General features: G+C 45.9%; 1 protein-coding gene across 1 annotated transcript in view; it reads right to left on the bottom strand.

Moving 5' to 3' along the window:
* Positions 1–281: 281 nt before the first annotated feature.
* The window catches only part of lmf1 (lipase maturation factor 1), a gene marked incomplete at its 5' end in the record, with an annotated part of 101,303 nt that continues 78,350 nt past the window's right edge, over positions 282–23,234 (bottom strand). The window contains 6 exons of the mRNA XM_084322718.1: positions 282–2,356; positions 3,800–3,915; positions 5,926–6,109; positions 9,186–9,339; positions 18,261–18,441; positions 19,725–19,892. Coding sequence (XP_084178844.1) covers positions 2,170–2,356; positions 3,800–3,915; positions 5,926–6,109; positions 9,186–9,339; positions 18,261–18,441; positions 19,725–19,892 — 990 coding nt within the window. The 3' untranslated portion in view covers positions 282–2,169. The remainder of the gene's footprint in view (positions 2,357–3,799; positions 3,916–5,925; positions 6,110–9,185; positions 9,340–18,260; positions 18,442–19,724; positions 19,893–23,234) is intronic.

Here is a 23,234-nt window from a genome sequence, read left to right as displayed (position 1 = left end):
CACTCCGGCATGTCAAAATGCGGAAGAAGCCATTTTGATGCAACGCTACCTCAGTGATTTTTACTCGTTTATAAAAATTATTTAAAATGTTTATTAGCAACACCGAGCTTTCAAACCACCCCGGTTTTGTGTGAAACCCTCGTGCAACTGTGAGTACCTTTGAAATTTCTGTGATAAATTTAGAACGAACCGTTCGTAGGCGGTTAGGTGGCCGAGCGGAGATTGCGTTCGTCACCAACCCCGGAGCTGTGAGCTGGATTCGCCTGTTCGAATCCAGCTCACAGCTCCGGGGTTGTCACCAGCTTGGCTGGCCGTCTGCACTAATACAATTGGCTGTATTAGAGGGTGGGAGAAGCTGGCGGGGTGGGTCCGGGTCATTGTAAACAGCGACTCCTACAGTTCGGTCGGGGCGCCTGCTAAGCGCGGATAGGACCTGAGGGGGATAGTGTGATCCTCCCACACGCTACGCCCTCTCAATGAGAATCTGCGCTGCCAGGTGAAAAGAAGCGGTGATTGGATGGACGTGTGTCGGAGGAAGCACGTGGTGTCGTGGTAGCCTCCACTCTCCCAGATGATCCGAACCGTTCGTAAATAACCAGTGCGTCATGGTGCACATTAACACATTGGGCGCCAATAATGTCGTACAACGTGTTTCAAGGTCATGCTAATTCTGCCAAACCATGGCGTATGACGTTATTGATATCATATTTCATTTTTTCGCCATGGTATTCATAATTCCCTCACCCAGCCTCGGCTGATACAGTGGGAGCCTGCACAACTCTGCAACGCTTCAATACTGCCGCCTGGTGGATGATCGGGCGAGTTACACCGGAAATGGATCTCTGGTGATCTCCGTGCATCTGGGAAATGTGTCCGGCACTCACATATTGTTGCGGGACTCTAGACACACATCCGTGTATATGGATCGCTGCCATAAATCAATAATCGATATGATTTGGGCGTTTATTATTATTATACAAACCGGAAATGGATCTAGTAGATTGCGTCAAATAAGTGGGATCTTTTTCCTCCAGTCTCATCGGCGAACGGTAAGAGGACGCTGACGTCATTTTCAGCGTGTTTGTTTATTATTATCCATGCAAACTGCTCTGATCAATATATCACCCATACTACATAAAGTATTCACTGACGATCACGGAATTATAAACGACCCCCCCCCCCCCCCGTTCATCCGCGCATGATGAGTCATAACGTTTAGGATCATGTACAGTTGACATTTTTAATATAGCGTGTATCGGCAACAAACTGCAGTTGATAATCTATATATGTGTTTATGCCTATAACTCACGTTCTAGGAATTACTGCAGAAAACGATAAAAACATATTTATATTCTAGACGGTATTTTCGTATGAATCTATGAATGAAAAAGTATAACGTTCCTACATCCTGAATGATAGATAATCGATGTTGAATGGGCCATAGTAATGTCAATTTAGCAATACAATTTAAAAAGTTATAGTCCTGCAAATAAGGTAAACATCTCCATAGGCTTAGAGTGGTGGCAGAGAGTGGTATGAGACGGGCAAGTTAATGTGGTAGTTAATGTGTTAACATGGCTAGTAACGTAGAGCAAGTGACTGCGTATTCAAAGCAAGACGTGCATACACTGTCACGAAAGGGGCTAAGCAACAGTATGTTTGCGTGATGCGCTAAATAAGGCTGCAGCTACATTGATCCGTCACTCATCTGCCAGTTAAAGGATAGAACATTTACGGAAGATTTTTTTATTTTTAAAAACATAATGTCAACTCTGTCTGTCCAACAAATGGATAATAAGTCCTTGAAAATTTATTAAAAACAGTCGTAGACACAGTGGATCAATGTAGCCGCATAATGTTAAAGATCAAAGTAAGCGCTCTACATATATTGATATTATTTTGTAAAATGTCCGGTGTCACTGGTAACACAGATGTTGTTCATGCAAAATTTCACATCACCGTGGCAACCCTACTTCATTCCAAAACAAGAGGATTTGAGTTACATTCATATGGGAGTTGATTTCAGTCTTTCATTGAGATCGTTTAGAATTAAAATATTCTATTCTACCCTCATCCCAGTTCGATCCGCTCATCACTTTATGAGTCTGACAAGGAGGGCAAGACCATGTCGTCAACATCTTCCAGGTAATCTAGGATCAGAGGGTGGCGTTACATCCTGTTGCGTGGCAGGTGTGGGTGGGGCCAGTTCCTGGACTGGAAGTAGCCCCGCAGCCCCTCCAGGTTCACGGGGGGGAAGTAGGCTGCGATACGCTTCCTCAACCACCACTTACCCTCAGCTGCCGGTGGGCTGCCTGGCACACTGAACTTATACCTGTAGTGTTCCCCTCGTATCCAACTGAGAGAGAGAGAGGAGAGGGAGAGAGAGAGAGAGAGAGAGGTAGACAGATAAAGAGAGAGAGAGAGAGAAAGAGACAGAGAGATATAGAGAGAGAGAGAGAAAGAGACACAGAGAGAGAAATAGAAAGAGAGATAGAGCCAGAGACACAGAGAGAGAGGCACAGAGAGAGAGAGAGATACAGAGAGAAAGAGACAGATACAAGAGAAAGAGCCAGAGAGAGAGACACAGAGAGAGAGGTAGAGATATAGATAAAAAGAGAGTAAGAGAGATGGAGATAGAGAGGCACAGAGACATAGAAAGAGAGAGCGAGAGAAAGAGAGAGAGAGAGAGAGAGAGAGAGAGAAATAAAGGGAGACACAGAGAAAAATAGATAGATAGAGAGGTGGAGGTAGAGACAGAGAGAGAGGGGGATATAAATAAAAGTAAGCTTTCTTCTTAATTGTATTTAAGTTAAGAATTAAATAGGAAAGAAAGGGAAATAAACTGTGTGCTATTCAGGCCACCAGAGGGCGCTAAAGAACAAGGAACTGCACCTGGTGTGAATTTTCTCATCTAAGAAAACCACCCAGACACACCATAGAACTCTTTCGACAGACATGCGTGTGCACGCACACAGAGACAGACACTTAAAGCCCTGCTGAGGCCGTTAATGCGGTCAGTCCAGCTGTCTAAAGGCGACAGCTGGGTTTTTGTTTTTGGGAGGGAAACCTAAACCAAACCATAAGATGGAACCAATACAAGGGCCGTGTTGATTCTGTCTCAACATTGCTGCTTTATTAAGGTCACCAGAGTTTGCTCTGAACAGCGTAAATCAGCCTTTTGCTATGATGCCCCCTAGCTCATGCAATGAACTCCAACGTCCTTAAAGCTTGAGATTCTCCCCTCTGTTGCAGAGTTTAAAACCTTGATCTCCAACCTTTATCAATCAAGTTGTACGTGTTTTCTTATTTGTTTTATTTGTTATCCTTGATTTTTGCCTCGTCTTGTTGTCTTATTGTTATGATTTTATATGCTGTGTGATTGTATGTACACTGTAAATGAGGGAAACCTCAGCCTAAATAAAGGTTTGAAATGAAAATTAAACATTGTCCCCAAAAGTAGTTAGAATAAAATATTTACATCCAAATGTGAATGTGGGAAAACGTTGATTGCGTTAATGTGCACGTTCCCTGTCAGGCTGGTGAATGTGATAACTTGTTGGGCCCATGACCTGTCAATGAGGCTCCAACAGTGAGCGAGTATTGGCTTAGTATTACCTCTTAAGCTATTTTTTAATATTCACTTGTCCCCTTGTCAGATTTGGTGTGGGGAGTTGAACTGGTCAGGTTGACGCTACGACCCCCCCCCCCCCCCCTTCCCTCCATTCAATCGATCATATCGGCGTGTCTCGCGTGAGTAATGACAGCGGTCAACGTTAAATGAAATCCCCTGGTCTCTCACCTGGGGGCGCTCTCTCTGCCCTGGAAGGGGTTGTGGTCCATCAGGGAGAGCAGCGTGGTGTCATTGGCCAGCAGACGACCGGCTATATGGATCACCCACTCACTCTGCTCGTACGTCTGGAGAGAGAGAGAGAGAAAGAGAGAGAGAGAGAGAGAGAGACACAGAGAGAGAGAGAGACACAGAGAGAGACACAGAGAGAGAGAGAGAGAGAGAGAGAGAGAGAGAGAGAGAGAGAGAGAGAGAGAGAGAGAGAGAGAGAGAGAGAGAGAGAGAGAGAGAGAGAGAGCGCAGATGAATAAAGATGGATCGAGGGAGATAATAAAATCGAGACCAAGGGAGAGCGAGACCAAGGGAGAGAGAGAGAGAGAGAGAGAGAGAAATAAAGGGAGGAGGGAGATGGAGAGAGGGAGATATGGGGAGGGGGAGAGAGATCGGTGCGGGCGAGGATGAGAAGAGGGTGAGATGGAGGAAGAGTGAGATGGAGGAAGAGAGAGAGGAGCAGAGAGAGAAAGAGAGTTGAGCAGAGAGAGAAAGAGAGTTCAGCCACTAACGAGGTGTTCAGAGTTCAGCTCAGAAGACTTGAAGTAAATGCATGAAACCACTGCCCTCTAGTGGCTGCAGGGTTCCTACACATTCTGTATTCCTTCATAGACACAATAAACCAATATTTGTCCGTTGTTACATTCTTGGTCAAATAGTTGATTTGAATTTCCCCAGAGCAAGAAGCAGACAATATCAAGCTGTCTCAACTTTCAAGTAGCCTTTTTTAGCCTCGAGTTGAATCAACTAAATATGAATGACATGAACTTGATATTTAATAGTCACTTTCTCCAATTAGTTGATAAAAAGGCTTGAAAACATTACTTGTTTATTGTTTATTACATATTTTGAAACAACAAGGACTGGGTGGTTATGACCTTAAATGCATATCATGGTATATTATCATCTCCTGGCATTAAAATGTTGTAATGTTTGTTTAGTCAACATGCGATACATTTGCGCTACATTAACACATTAATTGCCAATAACGAGTATACTCGTTATTGGCCGCCATGCGTTGAGTGCCAACAACGAGTAAACTCGTTTTTATGATCGTTCTTTCTTTTATTCGCTATTGGCATTCATAATTCATCCAAGAAGCCTCCGGGAGCCAGCTGGACCCTGTCTGATATTTCAACGCCTCAATACCGCCGCCTGGTGGATTTCGGGCGAGTTACACTCCACTCTAAACCGGAAGTGGCGCTCGGTGCATCGGGAAAAAAGCTCCGCCAGAGATATGTTGTTACGTAGATCAATATACACACCTCGAGTGCATTGGATCGCTTTCGAGACGCAAGAATCAATATGCTTTCGGCGTTTATTGCGTCATACAAACGGAAAATGGATCTAGCAGATCAACGTCAAATAATTGGAATTTTTTTTCTCCAGACGCATCGGCCAGAGGTAAGAGGAATCTAACGTTATTTCCAGCTCGATTGTCCATTTATTTCATTGCAATCTGTCCGATCAACGTATGGTGTCTTACTAAAGAAAGCCGTTAGTGACAATCAAGGAATCATAAACGACCCCCCCCTTCCTTTCCTTCACACATGATGGAGCATAATGTATAGCGATCATATGCATTGTATAGGGACGAAACGCCAATCGATAATGTATAATACTCGTCGGGGCCTATAGCGCACGTTCTAGGAATTACTGCTATACAGTCTAAAAACATACTTATATTCTCGACAGTACTAACACAACAATGTATGAATGGAAAAATATAACGTTCCCACATCCGGAACGATAGATACCCGATGTTGAATGGGCCATAGTAATGTCGATATAGCTATAATATTTAAAAAGTTATAGCCCTGCAAAGAAGGTGAGCCACTCCATAGGCTTACAGCACTGGCAGAGAGTGGTAAAGATGGGCATACTGCATGGCACCCAATGTGTTAAGTTGAATTACAGGGGCACAAAATTAAAGGGCCTATGTAATTGGAGGAATGCATTTACCCAACACATCGACATGGGCAAAACCGGGTTGGTAAGACATTCATAAATGTCGGTATTCGATTCAAATCTTTGCCCCTAAAACAACTCATTGTTTATTTCACAGTGTACAATAGAGAGAGTGTCACCTGGAAGGCAGCGAACCACATGAGCCAGTCTAGTCGGTAGTGGTAGGGGGAGATGAGGCAGGGCCGTCGGTACAGATCGCCAGGCTTACAGAGGAACTGGTATTCCTCCCACACGGTCTCCGGATCGTTAGGGTCTGGACCCGCAGTGCCCTGAAAGATCACCTCTGTCCGCTCCTTGGTGATACTGTGGGGGGGGGTTTGGGGGCAGAAAAGAGGAAAAGGTGAACGCACTTCACTCGGCTCGTGACTTGAAAGGCCGTCGGGTTCGAATCCCTGGTGACCTGACCCCGCCAGACGTGTCTGTTGCACAGAACCATCTGGGGGAGTTGTCCCTTCAAAACGTTTTTTTTTTTTTTTTTACTTCCGTGACTTACATTGCATTCATACAGCGCTTTTATCCAAAGTGCTTTACAACTTATGCCACACATTCAAACACCAACGGCAACCGTGCAAGGTGCCAGCCTGCTCGTCGGGAGCAGTCACAGACGACAGTGGGGCAACAGTGGCTCGGGAGGTAGAGCAGTCGTCTGGTAATCCGGAGGTACCCGGTTAGATTCTCTCTCCTCCCGGACAGCGTGTCGAAGTGTCCTTGAGCAAGACACTTAACCCACTAACTGCTCCCGATGAGCAGGTCGGCACCTCGCATGGTCGCCTCCGCCGTCGGTGTGTGAATGTGTGACTGAATGGGTAAAATGTGAGGAACAAATTGTAAAGCGCTTTACCATTTACAGACACGCCTCACTGGTGACATCACTACCTATCATAACCTCTTGTTGGCATTCTCCAAAAACATTACTGCTGCCAAAGTTTCTTTCCTTCACGATGAGATCGAGGCCTCGACCAAGAACCTCCGCAAACTGCACACCACCATGTCCTCCCTCCTCCCTCCCCCTCCTCTCTCTCTCTGCCGAAGACTTTGCCATATTCTTTTGAGAGAAAAGTAGAGAACATCCGCAGCTGCTTCTCCCAACCCCCACCCATTCCAAATGCTGAATCAAGAACCTCATCTTTTAATCTGTCATCTTTCTCTCCCATTACAGACGCCAAAGCGCTGACACTGGTGATCTTGAACCGTCCCACTACATGCCAGCTGGACCCGGTACCCTCCCCACTACTCCAGACCATCGCACCAGACATCCTCCCATTCCTAACTGCAACCATTGACTCCTCCCTCAACTCTGGGGTGGTTCCCACCTCCCTAAAACAAGCTTGAGTCACACGGTCAGAACCACTGTGATTGGTCAGAACCACTGTGGTTCAGTGGAAAAGGTGCATAATGTGAAGCCTGACTAGATGGGTTATCTCACGTGGAGCAAGGTGCCTTGCCAGGTTACATCCCTAGAACGATCTGGGTAACATCTAGCTGAGTCTCGCTCTCTTCTTCAACAACTACTATGAGATTAGATGAACCCTTAGACCCCCCTGTACAACTGGTGTTGAAGAGAAAGACTGATGCAGTAGCGATTTACATTTAGTAATTTAGCTGCACGCTTCTATTCAAAGCGACTTACAAGTCCTGTACAACAAGTCAGCAGGAAGGGTATAACTCTGGCAGCTACGGGTCAGTAACATTGGGCCTCATTCACCAATACTCTTATTATTTTTCTTATTACTTTTTCTTTAACCGTCTGTTAATTAAGAGAAAAATAAGAAAAGCCACCACTGCATTCATCAACCCGTTCTTAACGTCCAAATCTGTTCTCACCCAGGTGTGTTGAATGATGAATCCCACTCATTCTTAAACTGAAAGGCGCGTTCGTGTCAAATGTATCGTTATTATACAGAACAAGTACAATACACCATCCAACCAGAGTGGATAAATAGATGCTCCAGAAATAAATAAATAAATATAAATAAATAAACGGCTTAGCATTAGCGCACAAGCATGCATGTACTGTAAGATGCTTTGCTGGAACGATTAATTTGTGCAAAATGAATCATTCCAGCAAAGTAGGCTTTGTCAATACTGAACGACTGAATGCTTGTCAAGAGCCAATCGCGCAGTAGGTTGGGAAATACCAGACCAGAATGGTGCATATATAATATATATATATATTTTGCACTTACCTATAAACGCCCCTCCACAAAATCCACTTGAGTACAGCTGTGTAACAAAGTCCAATATGCCCTTGTTCATTAGATCCAAAGCATCAATTGCTTTTCCTCGACTCTAACGCTAGTTTAGCAGCTAATGGCTAATGGCTAAACAGCTGATTTTGTAAACATGAGGCAGAGTAGGGGCGGGTCTTCGGTGCGCTGGATGCATGCACACACACACACACACAGATTGTAGAATAGCTCCCTCTCTCCACCGTGTAACTCGACTCCCCCTACTGGTTGAACCAGGCAGAGCAGCGCCAGCAGACGTCATCTTGCGTCAACCACCGGCATCTAGCTTGCTACCGGCGGGAGAGGCCTCGTTTTCCAGTGCCCCATCTGTATCTCTCTCTATTCAATGGGGCTTTATTGACATGGGAAACATACGTTTACATTGCCAAAGCCAGTGATAAAACAAACATAACAAAGAAAAACAGTCAGAGTCTCTCTCTCTCTACCAAATCCATTCTGCGACAACGTGACGCAGGTCAAAGTCAGTTGTTTATTTATTTATTTTTACTGTTTGCATACAAGGTGGTCCGCAAATGTTCTCAATAACAATCTAGTGGTCCGCATAAACAAGAAGTTTGGGAACCACTGATCTAGACGATCTCTAAATATGCGTTCTATGCGTATGGCCTGGGTGGCCAGAGCATCTAACTGTTTTACCAGCAATATATAATCCATTTCAGACAGATAAGTTATAATAATAATAATTATTATTGAAAAGTTCTGGATTTTTAAAGTCATATTTGGGAGCAATTGACCAATGGTAGTCTTTAAAAAATTCTCATCTGGGTAAGAGTGCTCTCGACCACTCTTAGAATTTGGTATTGCCTAAGAGAAAAGCAAAAATAAGAAAACATTGCTGAATCTCAGGTAAGAACAAAATAAGAAAGAATGCTAGTTAAGAACAAAATAAGAGGGAATCTGTTGTTATATTGCTTCGTGAATGAGGCCCATTGTTCGTCAAACAGTGTCGAACTTGAGTGCTACAGTAGTATATTAGCATAGTAGGTAGTAATATGGGATTCCGAGAGAGAGAGAGCGAGAGCGAGAGCGAGAGCGAGAGAGAGAGCGAGAGCGAGAGCGAGAGCGAGAGCGAGAGCGAGAGCGAGAGCGAGAGCGAGAGCGAGAGAGAGAGAGAGGGGCTGCGTCTCTACCTGCCGAAGGCCCCGTAGGTGTTGACGATCCTCAGAGGGTCAAACGAGGTGTTCATCACCTGTCTGGAGCTCACCAGGTTCATCACCACGGGAACGCTCAGGAGGCCAATCAGAACGCCCAGAGACACATTTACCACCCGACGCACCAGCATACCTGAGACAAACACACACACACACACGTACATACACATGCATGCACAAACATACACACACACACACACACACACACACACACACACAGTGAGATTGACATAGAGAAAGCGTGTGTGCATGTGTGTGTATGTGTGCATGTAGATTTAAAATGATCCCGGTTGTGTAAAAGTGGTTATTTATCCGTCTGATTCTGATAAATGTGTCTGAATCCATTAGCATTTATGCTTCTGTGTGTGTGTGTGTATGGACTTAGACCTTTCCCTGTGCAAATCCACAAGTGTGTCTGGTTCTGGTTGCCAGTTTTTGTCAAGTCAAGTCAAGAGTTTTATTTGTCACGGCATACAAGTATACAATGAAATGCGGGTGGTCTTGCCCGCAACGATGTGCAATACAGTGGTACAACATAAAGAATCCAATAAAAACAACATTGTGCAATAAACAGGTAACAGGTAACATGGTGGGACATCTCGGTATCTGTACATAGTTATTTACAGGACATATAGGACATGCTAGGTAGCTTTGGTAGTGCAATACACTGTTACTGTTGTTATACTAATTTAAAGTGACCTTTCCTTTTTGGCCATAAGTGTGGGCGTGTGCGGCTTGAGTGTGTGCCTGCTCATGTTAAAGTGGCTGCTAGTGTGTGAGCGTGCACAGCGTGCGTGTCGTGTGTGTGCTCATGTGTGCTTGTGTGTGGATAGATCAGTGTTCTGTGGCACTCAGTGTTCATTGTTCAAGGCTCTGATGGCCTGGGGGAAGAAGCTGAGTCTAAGCCTCTCGGTCCTAGTAGCTGGGGTTCGCAGGCGTCTGCCTGACCTCAGCAGCTGGAACAGGCTGTTATTGGGGTGGTGGGGGTCTTTCATTATTCTGCAGGCTCTGGATTTGCACCTCGTTGTATAGAACCTGCAGGGGAGGTAGTGCAATACCCGTGGTACGCTCGGCTGAGCGCACCACTCTCTGTAGGGCCTTCTTGTCCTGTGCCGTGCTATTTCCATACCAGGCAGTGATGTTTCCAGTCAAGATGCTCTCTACAGCTCCGGAGTAGAAGGACTGGAGTATCTTCCCCGATACTCCAGTCCTTAACTGTCTCAGGTGGTAGAGGCGCTGCTTCGCCTTTTTTACGACTGTGTCTATGTGTGTTGACCATGTCAGATCCTCTGAGATGTGGACCCCCAGGTACTTAAAGCTGCTCACTCTGTCCACGGTAGCCCCGTTTATCATCAGTGGTGTGTGTGTCTCCTGCTGACCTCTCCTATAATCCACGATCAGCTCCTTGGTTTTACCAATGTTCAGGAGCAGGCTGTTATCCTGGCACCAGCGTTCCAGTACCTCAACCTCCTCCCGGTAGGCCTTCTCGTCGTTGTCCGAGATCAGCCCCACCACCACTGTGTCGTCTGCAAACTTCACTATGGAGTTGGTGTGTGTGTGTGTGTGTGTGTGTGTGTGCATGAAGTGTGTGTGCCTGTAGACTTAAATTACTGTGTAGACTAAAGTGGCTATTTATCTGCCTGTACCTAAATTAACGTGTAAATGTGTCCGATTCCTTTCTGCTTCTGTGTGTGTGTGTGTGTGTGTGTGTGTGTGTGTGTGTGTGTGTGCGCGCACGCATGTGTGTGTCTGTACATACAGTATGGCTGCACAGTGCACATGCATCCCACCAAAAACGGCAAACGAGCTCAGCCGCTGAGATCACGGGCCGCTCGGTCCGTATTGACAAATGTTTGACTAGATGTCTCTAAATCTTTTATACCTGTCTGGCTACTTAAAAGTACCAACTTATCCCACGCATGTTATGAACATCAATCAGTATATCCAACTATGCCTGGTATTTCACTTTAGAATGAGTTTTTTCTTTTTTTCAAGGTCCCACAAAATGGTTAAAACACTTGCTTACTGGAGGTAGCAGGCTGTTTTATATCGCTCTTCGGTTACATTATTGGCCGACATGAAAGCTGGAGCCACCGATGGCTCCTCTGAGGCCAATTAGTCACGGTCCGCTCCTGCCTTTTCTTGCCACATTTAAACCGAGTCCTTAATGTTAAGAATGTGTCTCTGCATCACATTTGATTTCACTCCGCGTCTGCGAACGGCATATTTGCTCGCGCCCACGCAGACACACACACAAGCACAGACACGCAGACACAGACACACACACAGACACACACACACAGACACACACAGACTTATAGACACACACACACACGCACAGACACACACTCTCTCCACCTGCTTCTTTCTTTCTCTCCCCCCCCCCCCCCCCCCCAGCTTTTCTCCCCCTCTTCCTCAGCTGTCGGAGTGTTAATCCCTCTTTCTTCCCCTACGCCCCGCTGGTTTATGGGGCCGTACCAGCGACCCGCTTCCACCGGGCCGCGTCCGCCCCCCCACCCCCCCGCACTGTAAGAAATGCCAATGAACCCTGTGACATCCTACACGCAATGAAGTCAGATTTGTTCAACAGCGGCAGTAATGACCAGCTAATACCGACGTGTCACCACCCGCTGTCAGAACACCACGCCCCTCCGAGGCTCACAGCGAGGGGGTCTGCAGTCGGCTCGCTGCGCTGGTCTGTGATACCGGTGTTACTCTGTGTCCACGCTCCACCCGTGTATGCTTTAAAAAAATTTGTTTATAGAAAATAATAGTAAATGGTAAATGGTGCATTTATATAGCAGCTTTTAACCAAAGCGCTTTACAATTAGTTCCCCACTCACGCATTCACACACCGACGGCGGAGGCGACCATGCAAGGTGCCAACCTGCTCATTAGGAGCAGTTAGGGGTTAAGTGTCTTGATTGATTGAAAACTTTATTAACAGATTGTAGAATGGATACAATACAGTACAGCTCAATACACACAATTGTTAAGGGGATGCAGACCAGAGAAAGACTTTCGTCTTGTTTACATCAGGGTCCCCCATTTTCAATTCATCGTAACATATATGACATACACAACATACAGATAGACAGTACTGCTACATCTATACATTTATGACATACCAGATTTGCAAATACAGTACTGTTTGTGATACAAAAAGAGTCCAGAAAAGGGAGTATATACATTTGACGTAAAAACTGTACATTGGAGGAGGTTGGGTGGGGTTGTGTGTGGGGGGGGGTTGGGTACATTGGGATAATGACAACCATACTGGGTAATTTACATTGGAGGGGGTTGGGGGGGGGGACACTGTACAAACAAGCAAAACTGTACATTGGGGGGGGGGGGGGGGAGACACTGTACAAACAAGCAAAACTGTACATTGGAATATTGACAAAACCATACTAGGTAAATTACTGTACATTGGAGGGGGTTGGGTTAGGACATTTACAGGGGCCAGTTTCGAATTGCAGTCTCCCGTAGGTGTCCCTTGAGTGGTTTTGAAAGTGGGTAGTGATTCACATTCCTTTACAGCTTTGGGTAGGGCGTTCCACATTGATGTGGCATAATTGCGAAACGTGTTTAGTCCCTTGTTTGAGCCGAAACTGGGTTTAACATGATTTGTGGAGCTCCCTCTGGTGTTGTGATCGTGGTATTCACTGACCTTTGGGAAGTATTTTGACATGTACATGGGTACCTTAGTGGTGTAGTGTATCTTGTAGACCAGGCCCATTGCAAGTTGCTGTACTCTGTCGTCTACTCTAAGCCATCCTAGGTTGTCAAAGTGGGCAGGGGTAAGGTGGGTTCTAGGAGTAAGGTCAAGTAGAAGTCTGACCAGTTTGTTTTGAGATAATTTTTGTAATTGAGTTTTTAGCGCCTTTGAGGTGCTTTGGTACCATGAGGTGCAAGCATAGTCGTTGTACCCTTGCCCAAGGACACTTCGACACACTGCCCGGGAGGAGCGAGAATCGAACCGGGAACCTCCGGATTACCAGGCGACTGCTCCAACACCCAGAGCCACGTGCCCAGAAAATTCATCAAATAAAAAAACTTGAATTTGTAAAATACCAAGCGTGTTATCAGTACTTATAACATTATAAACGGAATGTGTCTGCGCGGACAGATGCTCTATTTTATAGGTTGCAGTAGTAGAATTTACTTTGCGCAAAGAGAGAGAAGTAGAGACTGAGAGAGAAGTAGAGATGGAGAGAGAAGTAGAGATGGAGAGAGAGAGAAGTAGATATGGAGAGAGAGAGTAGAGATGGAGAGAGAAGTAGAGATGGAGAGAGAGAGAAGTAGATATGGAGAGAGAGAGTAGAGATGGAGAGAGAAGTAGAGATGGAGAGAGAGAAGTAGATATGGAGAGAGAGAGTAGAGATGGAGAGAGAAGTAGAGAGAGAGAGAAGTAGAGACAGAGATAAGTAGAGATGGAGAGAGAGAAGTAGAGATGGAGAGAGAGAGAGAAGTAGAGAGAAGTAGAGACAGAGAGATAAGTAGAGATGGAGAGAGAGAAGTAGAGATGTAGAGAGATAGAGAAGTAGAGACTGAGAGAGATAAGTAAGAGATGGAGAGAGAAGTACAGAGAGAGAGAAAGAAGTAGAGACTGAGAGATAAGTAGAGATGGAGAGAGAAGTAGAGAGATAGAGAAGTAGAGATGGAGAGAGAAGTAGAGAGATAGAGAAGTAGAGATGGAGAGAGAAGTAGAGACAGAGAGAGAGAAGTATAGACAGAAAGAGATATAGAGAGAGAGAAGTAGAGATGGAGAGAGAGAGAGAAGTAGAGACAGAGAAGTAGACACAGATAGAGAGAGATAAGTAGAGACAGAGAGAGATGGATAGAGAGAGAGACAGAGAGATGGAGAGAGAGAAGTAGAGCGACAGAGAGATGGAGAGAAGTAGACAGAGTATAGAGAGAAGTAGAGAGCGAGATAGAGAGTAGAGAGAGATAAGTAGAGAGAGAGATATAGATAAGTAGAGAGAGTCAGACAACAGTATAAACTGAATGTGTATGCGCACAGTGCAGAGTAGCTTAAGTTTCACATTCATTTAGAGTAGATTTAACTTTGCGTGACAGAGAGAACGGAGGCTCTAGAGACTAGAGTTATTTTGGATTAAACCCTGCAGCAGCACATGATAGTATAAGACCGTAAGAAGGTTAGTGGATTTTTTTTCTTTTTTCTTTTCATTTCAGATATTGATTGAAGAATCAATCAGTGTCAGACCTAGTACCATGCACCTCTCTGAGTGTACCCCCCCACCCTCCATACCTCCCAGTGTCAGACCTAGCACCATGCACCTCTCTGAGTGTACCCCCCCACCCTTCATACCCCCCAGTGTCCGACCTAGCACCATGCACCTGAGTGTACCCCCGCCACCCTCCATTCCACCCAGTGTCAGACCTACCTAGCACCATGCACCCGAGTGTACCCCCCCCACCCTCCATACCACCCAGTGTCAGACCTAGTACCATGCACCTCTCTGAGTGTACCCCCCCACCCTCCATACCCCCCAGTGTCAGACCTAGTACCATGCACCTCTCTGAGTGTACCCCCCCACCCTCCATTCCACCCAGTGTCAGACCTACCTAGCACCATGCACCCGAGTGTACCCCCCCACCCTCCATACCCCCCAGTGTCAGACCTAGTACCATGCACCTCTCTGAGTGTACCCCCCCACCCTCCATACCCCCCAGTGTCAGACCTAGTACCATGCACCTCTCTGAGTGTACCCCCCCACCCTCCATACCCCCCAATGTCAGACCTAGCACCATGCACCTCTCTGAGTGTACCCCCCCACCCTGCATACCCCCCAGTGTCAGACCTAGCACCATGCACCTGAGTGTACCCCCCCACCCTCCATACCCCCCAGTGTCAGACCTAGCACCATGCACCTGAGTGTACCCCCCCACCCTCCATACCCCCCAGTGTCAGACCTAGCACCATGCACCTCTCTGAGTGTACCCCCCCCCACCCTCCATACCCCCCAGTGTCAGACCTAGCACCATGCACCTCTCTGAGTGTACCCCCCCCCCACCCTCCATACCTCCCAGTGTCAGACCTAGCACCATGCACCCGAGTGTACCCCCCCACCCTCCATACCCCCCAGTGTCAGACCTAGTACCATGCACCTGAGTGTACCCCCCCACCCTCCATACCCCCCAGTGTCAGACCTAGTACCATGCACCTGAGTGTACCCCCCACCCTCCATACCCCCCAGTGTCAGACCTAGCACCATGCACCTGAGTGTACCCCCCACCCTCCATACCACCCAGTGTCAGACCTAGTATCATGCACCTCTCTGAGTATACTCCCCCACCCTTCATACCCCCCAGTGTCAGACCTAGCACCATGCACCTGAGTGTACCCCCCCCCCCCCCACCCTCCATTCCACCCAGTGTCAGACCTACCTAGCACCATGCACCCGTGCACCCCCCCCACCCTCCATACCACCCAGTGTCAGACCTAGTACCATGCACCTCTCTGAGTGTACTCCCCCACCCTCCATACCCCCCAGTGTCAGACCTAGTACCATGCACCTCTCTGAGTGTACCCCCCACCCTCCATACCCCCCAGTGTCAGACCTAGTACCATGCACCTCTCTGAGTGTACCCCCCACCCTCCATACCCCCCAGTGTCAGACCTAGCACCATGCACCTCTGAGTGTACCCCCCCACCCTCCATACCACCCAGTGTCAGACCTAGCACCATGCACCTCTGAGTGTACCCCCCCCACCCTCCATACCCCCCAGTGTCAGACCTAGCACCATGCACCTCTCTGAGTGTACCCCCCCCCCACCCTCCATACCTCCCAGTGTCAGACCTAGCACCATGCACCTCTCTGAGTGTACCCCCCACCCTCCATACCTCCCAGTGTCAGACATAGCACCATGCACATCTCTGAGTGTCAGCTAAATTACTAAATGTAAATGTGGTGTCCAGTACAAATTACAATGTGATATGACATATTTATTATGTCTTTATCTTGTAATACGATTGTCATGGTCCTCTGTTATTTATTTAATGTTGTAATATTGCTGCAAGGAACCTTTTTTTCTAAGTGTGTGTATATATGTATACAGTATATATATATATATATATATATATATATATATATATATATATATATATATATATATAATAACTGTATTAACAATAATAACTTTATTTGTATAGCACCTTTCATACAGGGGATTGCAGTTCAAAGTGCTTTACATCAGTAAGAAATAATACATAAAATCTGTGTAAAACAAGCAGCAAGAGCAAAGCATTAAAGTGGGATAAAATAATGCAGATATATTAATCAAATCATATCAGAACCTCACGTTCCAATAGGCTTCTTGCATTTCTGTAATCTGTTAAAAAACATGATAAAGGTCATAGTATGCACCCAGCGGATAGTGGGGCATAGAAATAAAAGTAAAAATAAGTCAAATAATATCAAGGGTAAAATGAGCAGACATATAAAATCACAGTTTTTCACATTAGGATCTAACACCCCAACAGGTCACTTTGTTTATGGTTTGATTCAGTTTTAGTAGAATAGAAAATACATGAATGATGAAATGAGATACTATACATATGTTTTTTTTTACAGTGCACATATATATAACAATTTATTTGTATATTTTCAATTTCAAACCTTAAACTGAGGTTTCCCTCATGGACAGTCACGTCGAGTGTACATACAGAACAGAGACAACAAGATGTTCTGAGCAAATATGTACAGTATGTATATGTACAGTATATATCATAGACGACACAGTATAGTAAAAATCCATACCATTGGCATGGATCCGTGACTATATACCTTCACATTCACTATACCTTCCAGCCCTACCAGGTTTTTCTTTTTCTTTCTCTCTCTCTCTCTCTCTCTCAGACACCCACCCACCCACCCACACACACAGTCACACACACACACACACACACACACACACACACACACACACACACACACACACACACACACACACACACACACACACACACACACACACACACACACACACACACACACACACACACACACACACACACACACACACACACACACACACACACACACACACACACACACACACACACCAGATGGTGTAGGCATCACTCAGCCGCAGGTATGGAGCCAGACAACACTATTAGCTCAGTAATAAAACATTACACAGGATACCAGGCCCTGCTGTGCTTAATATTTTACTACGCATAACACCAGGAAAACACATACTTCTGGAGGTATCTAGGGAAGGCCTAGCCGGGCACGAGTTTACTTATTCAGCAGTACCCTGCGCTCCGTTTCCTCCGGGTGCTCCGGTTTCCTCCCACGCCGTTAAAAGACATGCCTAGGTTGACCGACTGGCACGGGCCTGCGAGCCGTGGCGCTGGTCCACGGGCCGGACCGCTGCTCCTAGTGAGGACGGGTTTAAACGCAGGCGACACATTCCTGGTATGTGTAAAAAAGTACTCTGCAAATAAAGGAGAATTCTGATTCGCTGATGTGTACTTGGGAGCCGCCCAGTCCAAACACAGTTTTATGGCAAATGGACTGCATTTATTTATTATTATTATATAAGAAATATATATATTTCCTCCCATCCCCTAAATTTAGTCATTATGCCAATTCCATTCCTGGTCGTTGCGCTCATTGCCCTACTGTCGGTCTGGGGTAAAGTAGACTATCACATGTCTCATCCGATACGGAGTCGCCAGCCGCTTCAAGGACACTTTTTTTAACACGCTGCTGGGAGGAACCGGAATTGAACCGGGAACCATCCGATTACCAGACGACCGTTTTACCTCCTGAGCCACTGTCACCCTGTTCATAACTACTACACAGCTTCATTCGCTGTGGAGCCATGAGCACCGGGGTGGGGGCAGTGCCTTGCTAAAGACAGTGGTTTCTATTGGAGTGGAAAGCAGCTTCACTTTTCCCTGAGCAGATTTGTCAGTGTGGGGATTCAAACCGACAGCCGTCACAAGCACACTTCTCTTGACTCTAGCTCAGGGGTTCTCAAACTCTTTTATACCACGACCCCATTTTATTTAGGATCTCTTACCTCTAGTGGGTGTAGGGGTGCGTCCCGCCGCCTCCTCGGCCTGTATCTCCAGCACTGTCCGCTTAGCTCCGCCCCCCGAGCGAAACAGGAAGCCCAGCGACGCGTCATCAAAACAGGCAAGACTGGGCACAATGGTCAGCCAGTTGAGAAAACTAAGGTTCCCACTTATTATCAGAGTCATCTGGAATAAGAGAAGAAGAAGAGCCGCACCTTCAGTAAGAAGCCGTGTCACCAACGACTGACTGGTCTTTAAGAAATGTCTAAATCTGGGTCCATTTAAGATATTTCTTTATTGATCCCCTTGGGGAAATGTGGCCGTCATAGCAGCATGGGAGAGGGGGGGTACAGGTATGGGCAGGGTAATAGTAGAACGACATAAATATAGGCAATACATAAAATAAAATAAAATTAAAAATGTTGGGCATTTTCTGTATTTTTCACCCATCCCCAATTTAGTCATTATGCCAATTCCCTTCCTGATCGTTGCACGCATTGCCCCTCTGTCGGCCTGGGGAGGATGTAGAACTACCATACATCCGATACATGTGGAGTCACCAGCCACCTCTTTTCACCCGACAGCGATGAGTTTCACTGGGGGAACGTAACGCATGCGTAGGACGGAGGTTCACACTATTTCCCCCAGATCCCCTCCCTACTGAACAGGCAGAACAGACCTGCTGAACAGACCGACCAGTAGGAGTCGCAGTTTACAACGACCAGGACACATACCCCACCGGCTTCCCACCCGCTAACACTGCCAATTGTGTTAGTAGGGACGACTGACCACGCCGGAGGTACCGCTGACAGCTGGATTCGATCCCAGAGTCTCTGCGGTGGTAGGCGAGTGCTTAGTCCACTGCGCTACCCAGCTGCCCCCCTAGGCAAAACAATTTGATCTTAATATAAAAATTTTAAAAAATAGACAATATAATTAACAAGTCTGAATATACAAATATGAGAAAAATAAACGGTGTAAATAAAGGTGCAGATGAGGGTCTAGTGGTTATATTATACATTACACGCTACTATACGTTTCAGTCTTATGACCGTCGTCAGGTTGTACAGTATGACTGAAACCTAGCTTTCAATAAAGCCGAGTGTACCTGTACCCTTTAACATGAATCTATAGTATACCTAAGCCTAAGTGAGAGTGGCGTAGACCGCTCACAATGTTTTAATAGGTTCAGAAGCACTCCTGCAATCCAGATAGAAAATCTCAGATCGTTTTCGGATGTCTGGAAGACTACATCCATTCTCTGCCACAAGCATCCCATCCACAGGGTGGCGCTGTGGCGCACAAAAGAGCACCACACTGGGTAGATTGGGTAGATTGCAATGTAGTATCGGCCGATACAAAATTCCAAAATAGAATTAATTTGAAGGGGCTACAGTAGTGTAGATCTGAGGTTATCAGTCCCATTGTGTGTGTGTGTGTGTGTGTGTGATCAGAGGGGGGGGGGTTACCTGGAATAGAATCTGGATCATTCCGCTGACCGTACACATCCTCCGGCCCAGGAAGGTGAAGAAGGGGACGATGAGTTCGATGAAGTGGTTGGACGCCGTCTCAAAACGATGGAACCACCATGGAGAACTATGCATGTAGTAGGACAGAGGGTTAGGGACCGGCTGGGTCTGCAGAGAGAGAGAGAGAACAAGGAAGTAGAGAGAGAGAGGGAGAAAGTAGAGAGAAAGGGAGAGAGAGTGAGGAAGTAGAGAGAGAGAAAGGGAGAGAGAGAGAGAGAACAAGGAAGAAGAGAGAGGAACGAGGTTATATTAAGCCTAATCAAATTCAGATCCTTTTTAGAAAAAAATTATTATGAAAACTGTTCTGAAGGGCCAGATTAACACTGAGAATCTACGTTTATTATTTTATATAACTTGTATATTATTTATATATATAAGCTATATACCTTTAAGCCTCCGTTTGAATCATAGCATTATTCGCTCGCCTCATTGGACACCGCCCTTGACATTGGCGGCGCCAGCAGCCGCGCCCCCCAGACAAGTTCAAAGACGTGTCCGGGCAGGTCGAGACATGCCCTTGGCCAGCGCATTGATTCCGGACAAGTAATTCGGTTGCGCTCTAGAAATCACTCTGAGTATATATATTGTGGAAGGCGCAGCAGCCGTAGTGTGTGAAACAGTAACAAGTGTGAACAGTAACGAGCGCGTGAACCTTAGTGAAGTGAAGTGCGAACCTAACCTAGCAAGCAGCTGTAGTGTGAACTTAACGTAACGAGTATCAGAACACGAGGTGAAGTGTGGAGTAACCTAACAGCAGAACGATTGGACATGTGAGCAGTGGAAGCCTACCCGCGGTGTATCGTTACGGATAGCTAGTAGCTACTTAGATACGACCCTAATATTGTAGAACCATTGTTGGTGTATTATAGTGAATTGTGTAAGCGAAGTACCGTGGAGAAGAGCATAGTTAATACCATTGGCGTTTGGATTTAACTACACCTGAAGACCTGCATCGGGCTAGCTTCGAGGACGAAGCTAGCTAGCTATCATCACTGCCGTCGGGCTTTGGATTAAGAGCTATTACCCTGCCACCGGGCACTTGGATTACAAAGACTGGATCCGTACGAGACCCCCTTTTTCTTCAGTGACCAGCAGGAGTATCCGACTATTCTTCAATTCCTCTGGAGCTTAACACTCCGTGGGGGAAATCACCAGTCTCCAGCTATACCCCTCGCTTGCCCTGTATCGCCATCTCACTCCATGCAGCGTTCCGGTCGAGTATTATTAACCTAGGAATTATTCATTCCCACTGACTTTGATACTCTGACATTCTACTATCATTCGCCATAAAAGAGCAACGTACTAATTTCAGTTGTATATTGATATTGCTATTAAAATACTGTAAACGTTATCTCTTTGTCCCCGTGCCGTCTATTGAGTGTCTGCCATATTTAACTAACTGTACTGTCTGGCAAGTAATAATATTTAGTAGTGGTTTAATCTAAACAATCTTTAATACAGTCAGGGTTTTGTAACCCCTCAGTTACAAAAACCATTAACTCATTGGACGCCACTGACTTGAGCATCATTTGTTCCTACCACGCCAACACTCTAAAAGATAGGAATACGTGGCGGTGTTTGCAGGGCTATATATATATTATAGCTATGGATACAATACTATGGCCCATTTGACATCAACTATCTATCGTTCAATATGTGAAAAAGAAAAAAAATGTCATCAATACATTTGCGTGTTGTACCGTGGTGAATATAAGTATAGTTTTAGAGTGATCCTGTCTAATCCCAGAAAGCGACAATATGCAGCAAAACGTGAATTTCACTAAAAGCGTTGCCGTTTCTCGGCTGGACACTACTATTACCAAATCAAATGTATATAATAGGTATTATGTTTCATCATGAATGCATGAAAGGGGGGGGGGGGTAGTTTTTTGATGCTTTGATCGTCACCAACGGCATACGTTGTGGAGTAACGTTACACACACACGTTGCGATTGAGGTGAAATCATGGTTGGATCAAAGCAGGATTGATATCATTTAGTCCTTACCTTCACTAGGAGGTACCCCAAAAAGAATATTCCAATTGTCTGATCGCGAGTCCAAGTATTGGTGTCCATCGTGTCGCCAACATAATCCATCACAACAGATGCATCGGGGGCATTTGATGCTTCTCAATGCGATCGGGATACCCACTCGACTCGCCTGACAAAGAAAAGTGTGGCCGGAGACATTTGAACGTTGCACAGGCCAAGATATAAGGTTACAAAGGGTGCTCAATACTGCCACCTGGGAGGATGCGGCCGGTATTGCACTTTGGCATTCTCAGGATGATTCCCCATGTTAAACCCGAGTCTGTGTGCCTGTAATGAATAGAAATATTGAATAAAAGAAATAATGATGAAAACCCGACTATACTCGGTTCTGGCGCTGAGCGGGTGGCGAGATAACACGACTATCCTCGGGTCTGGCGCTGATTGAGTTAAGGGAAAGCTGTGATGTAAGCAATTTTTTTCTTTGAGCAGAACTATTCAACTACCAAGCATATCTGACATACATTGAAATTGAAGTATATTGAAACTTTAATATACTTGAAGTGTGCATTGTGCTGCTGTATTATAGGAAAATACAAATATCAGGATTCTGTATCGACAGAGACTCGATATTAACTCATTGGGCGCCACACCCTTTCCCCATTTGTACTCAATGGCGCGAGCGTTATTGACCATTTTAGCGATGTTTGCAGACCCATCGTGTGTTCTGTATTATAGCTATGGAGACAATAGTATGGCTCATTTGACAGGCATTGTTCATAGTCCATCACTGACTAATCAGTTCATTTTTACATACTGTAGTTTGTGCCAGGGTGCGAAATTAACAGGGGCTCGGGGCAAAATGCCCGTGAAAATGGACAAAATGCCCTCGGAAATCATTTAAGGGGGGCACAAAATGCCCCAGACAGTTTACTGGTGCAGGAGCTTGGTGCTGGATTAGCGAGAGGCGTGCAGCTGCGGAGACGCAGAGCTCACAGTTGTGCCCGCACAGTGCAGTACTCCAATTCAGCCATTGGCAATTCAGCCATTGGGTGGGTGGCGCTGCGGAGAGCGGTCCCCAGACCGGACCTGATAGCGCCGCTGGCTCTGCGGCTCTGCAGTTGAATACTATTGGGATGAGTTTATCGCTTCGTTGGGAGGCGGAGGTTGCCGTTGGTTTCAGCGATCACGCAGCGTTGGGGGGCCGGGGGGGACAAAAAGCCGCAGACAGTTTACTAATGATATATATATATATATATGGAGACATTATTAATGTCATTAACATTACGTTATCAAACATAGTATAAAAATGTACATTACTATTAATTTAACCGACGAGTGTTTTGATCAGACGCCGATGTCAACGTCACTCTCCCCACCCTCTCACATTAGCAGGTGAGCAGCTCACCAGCATTTGATGGCATTTTGAAGACAGACAAGATGGAGCGTTTCTTATCAAACT

This window comes from Notolepis coatsorum (assembly GCF_963971535.1).
Source record: "Notolepis coatsorum genome assembly, chromosome: 10".
Classification (NCBI taxonomy): Eukaryota; Metazoa; Chordata; class Actinopteri; order Aulopiformes; family Paralepididae; genus Notolepis; species Notolepis coatsorum.
This window is presented reverse-complemented; position numbering and strand designations above follow the sequence as displayed.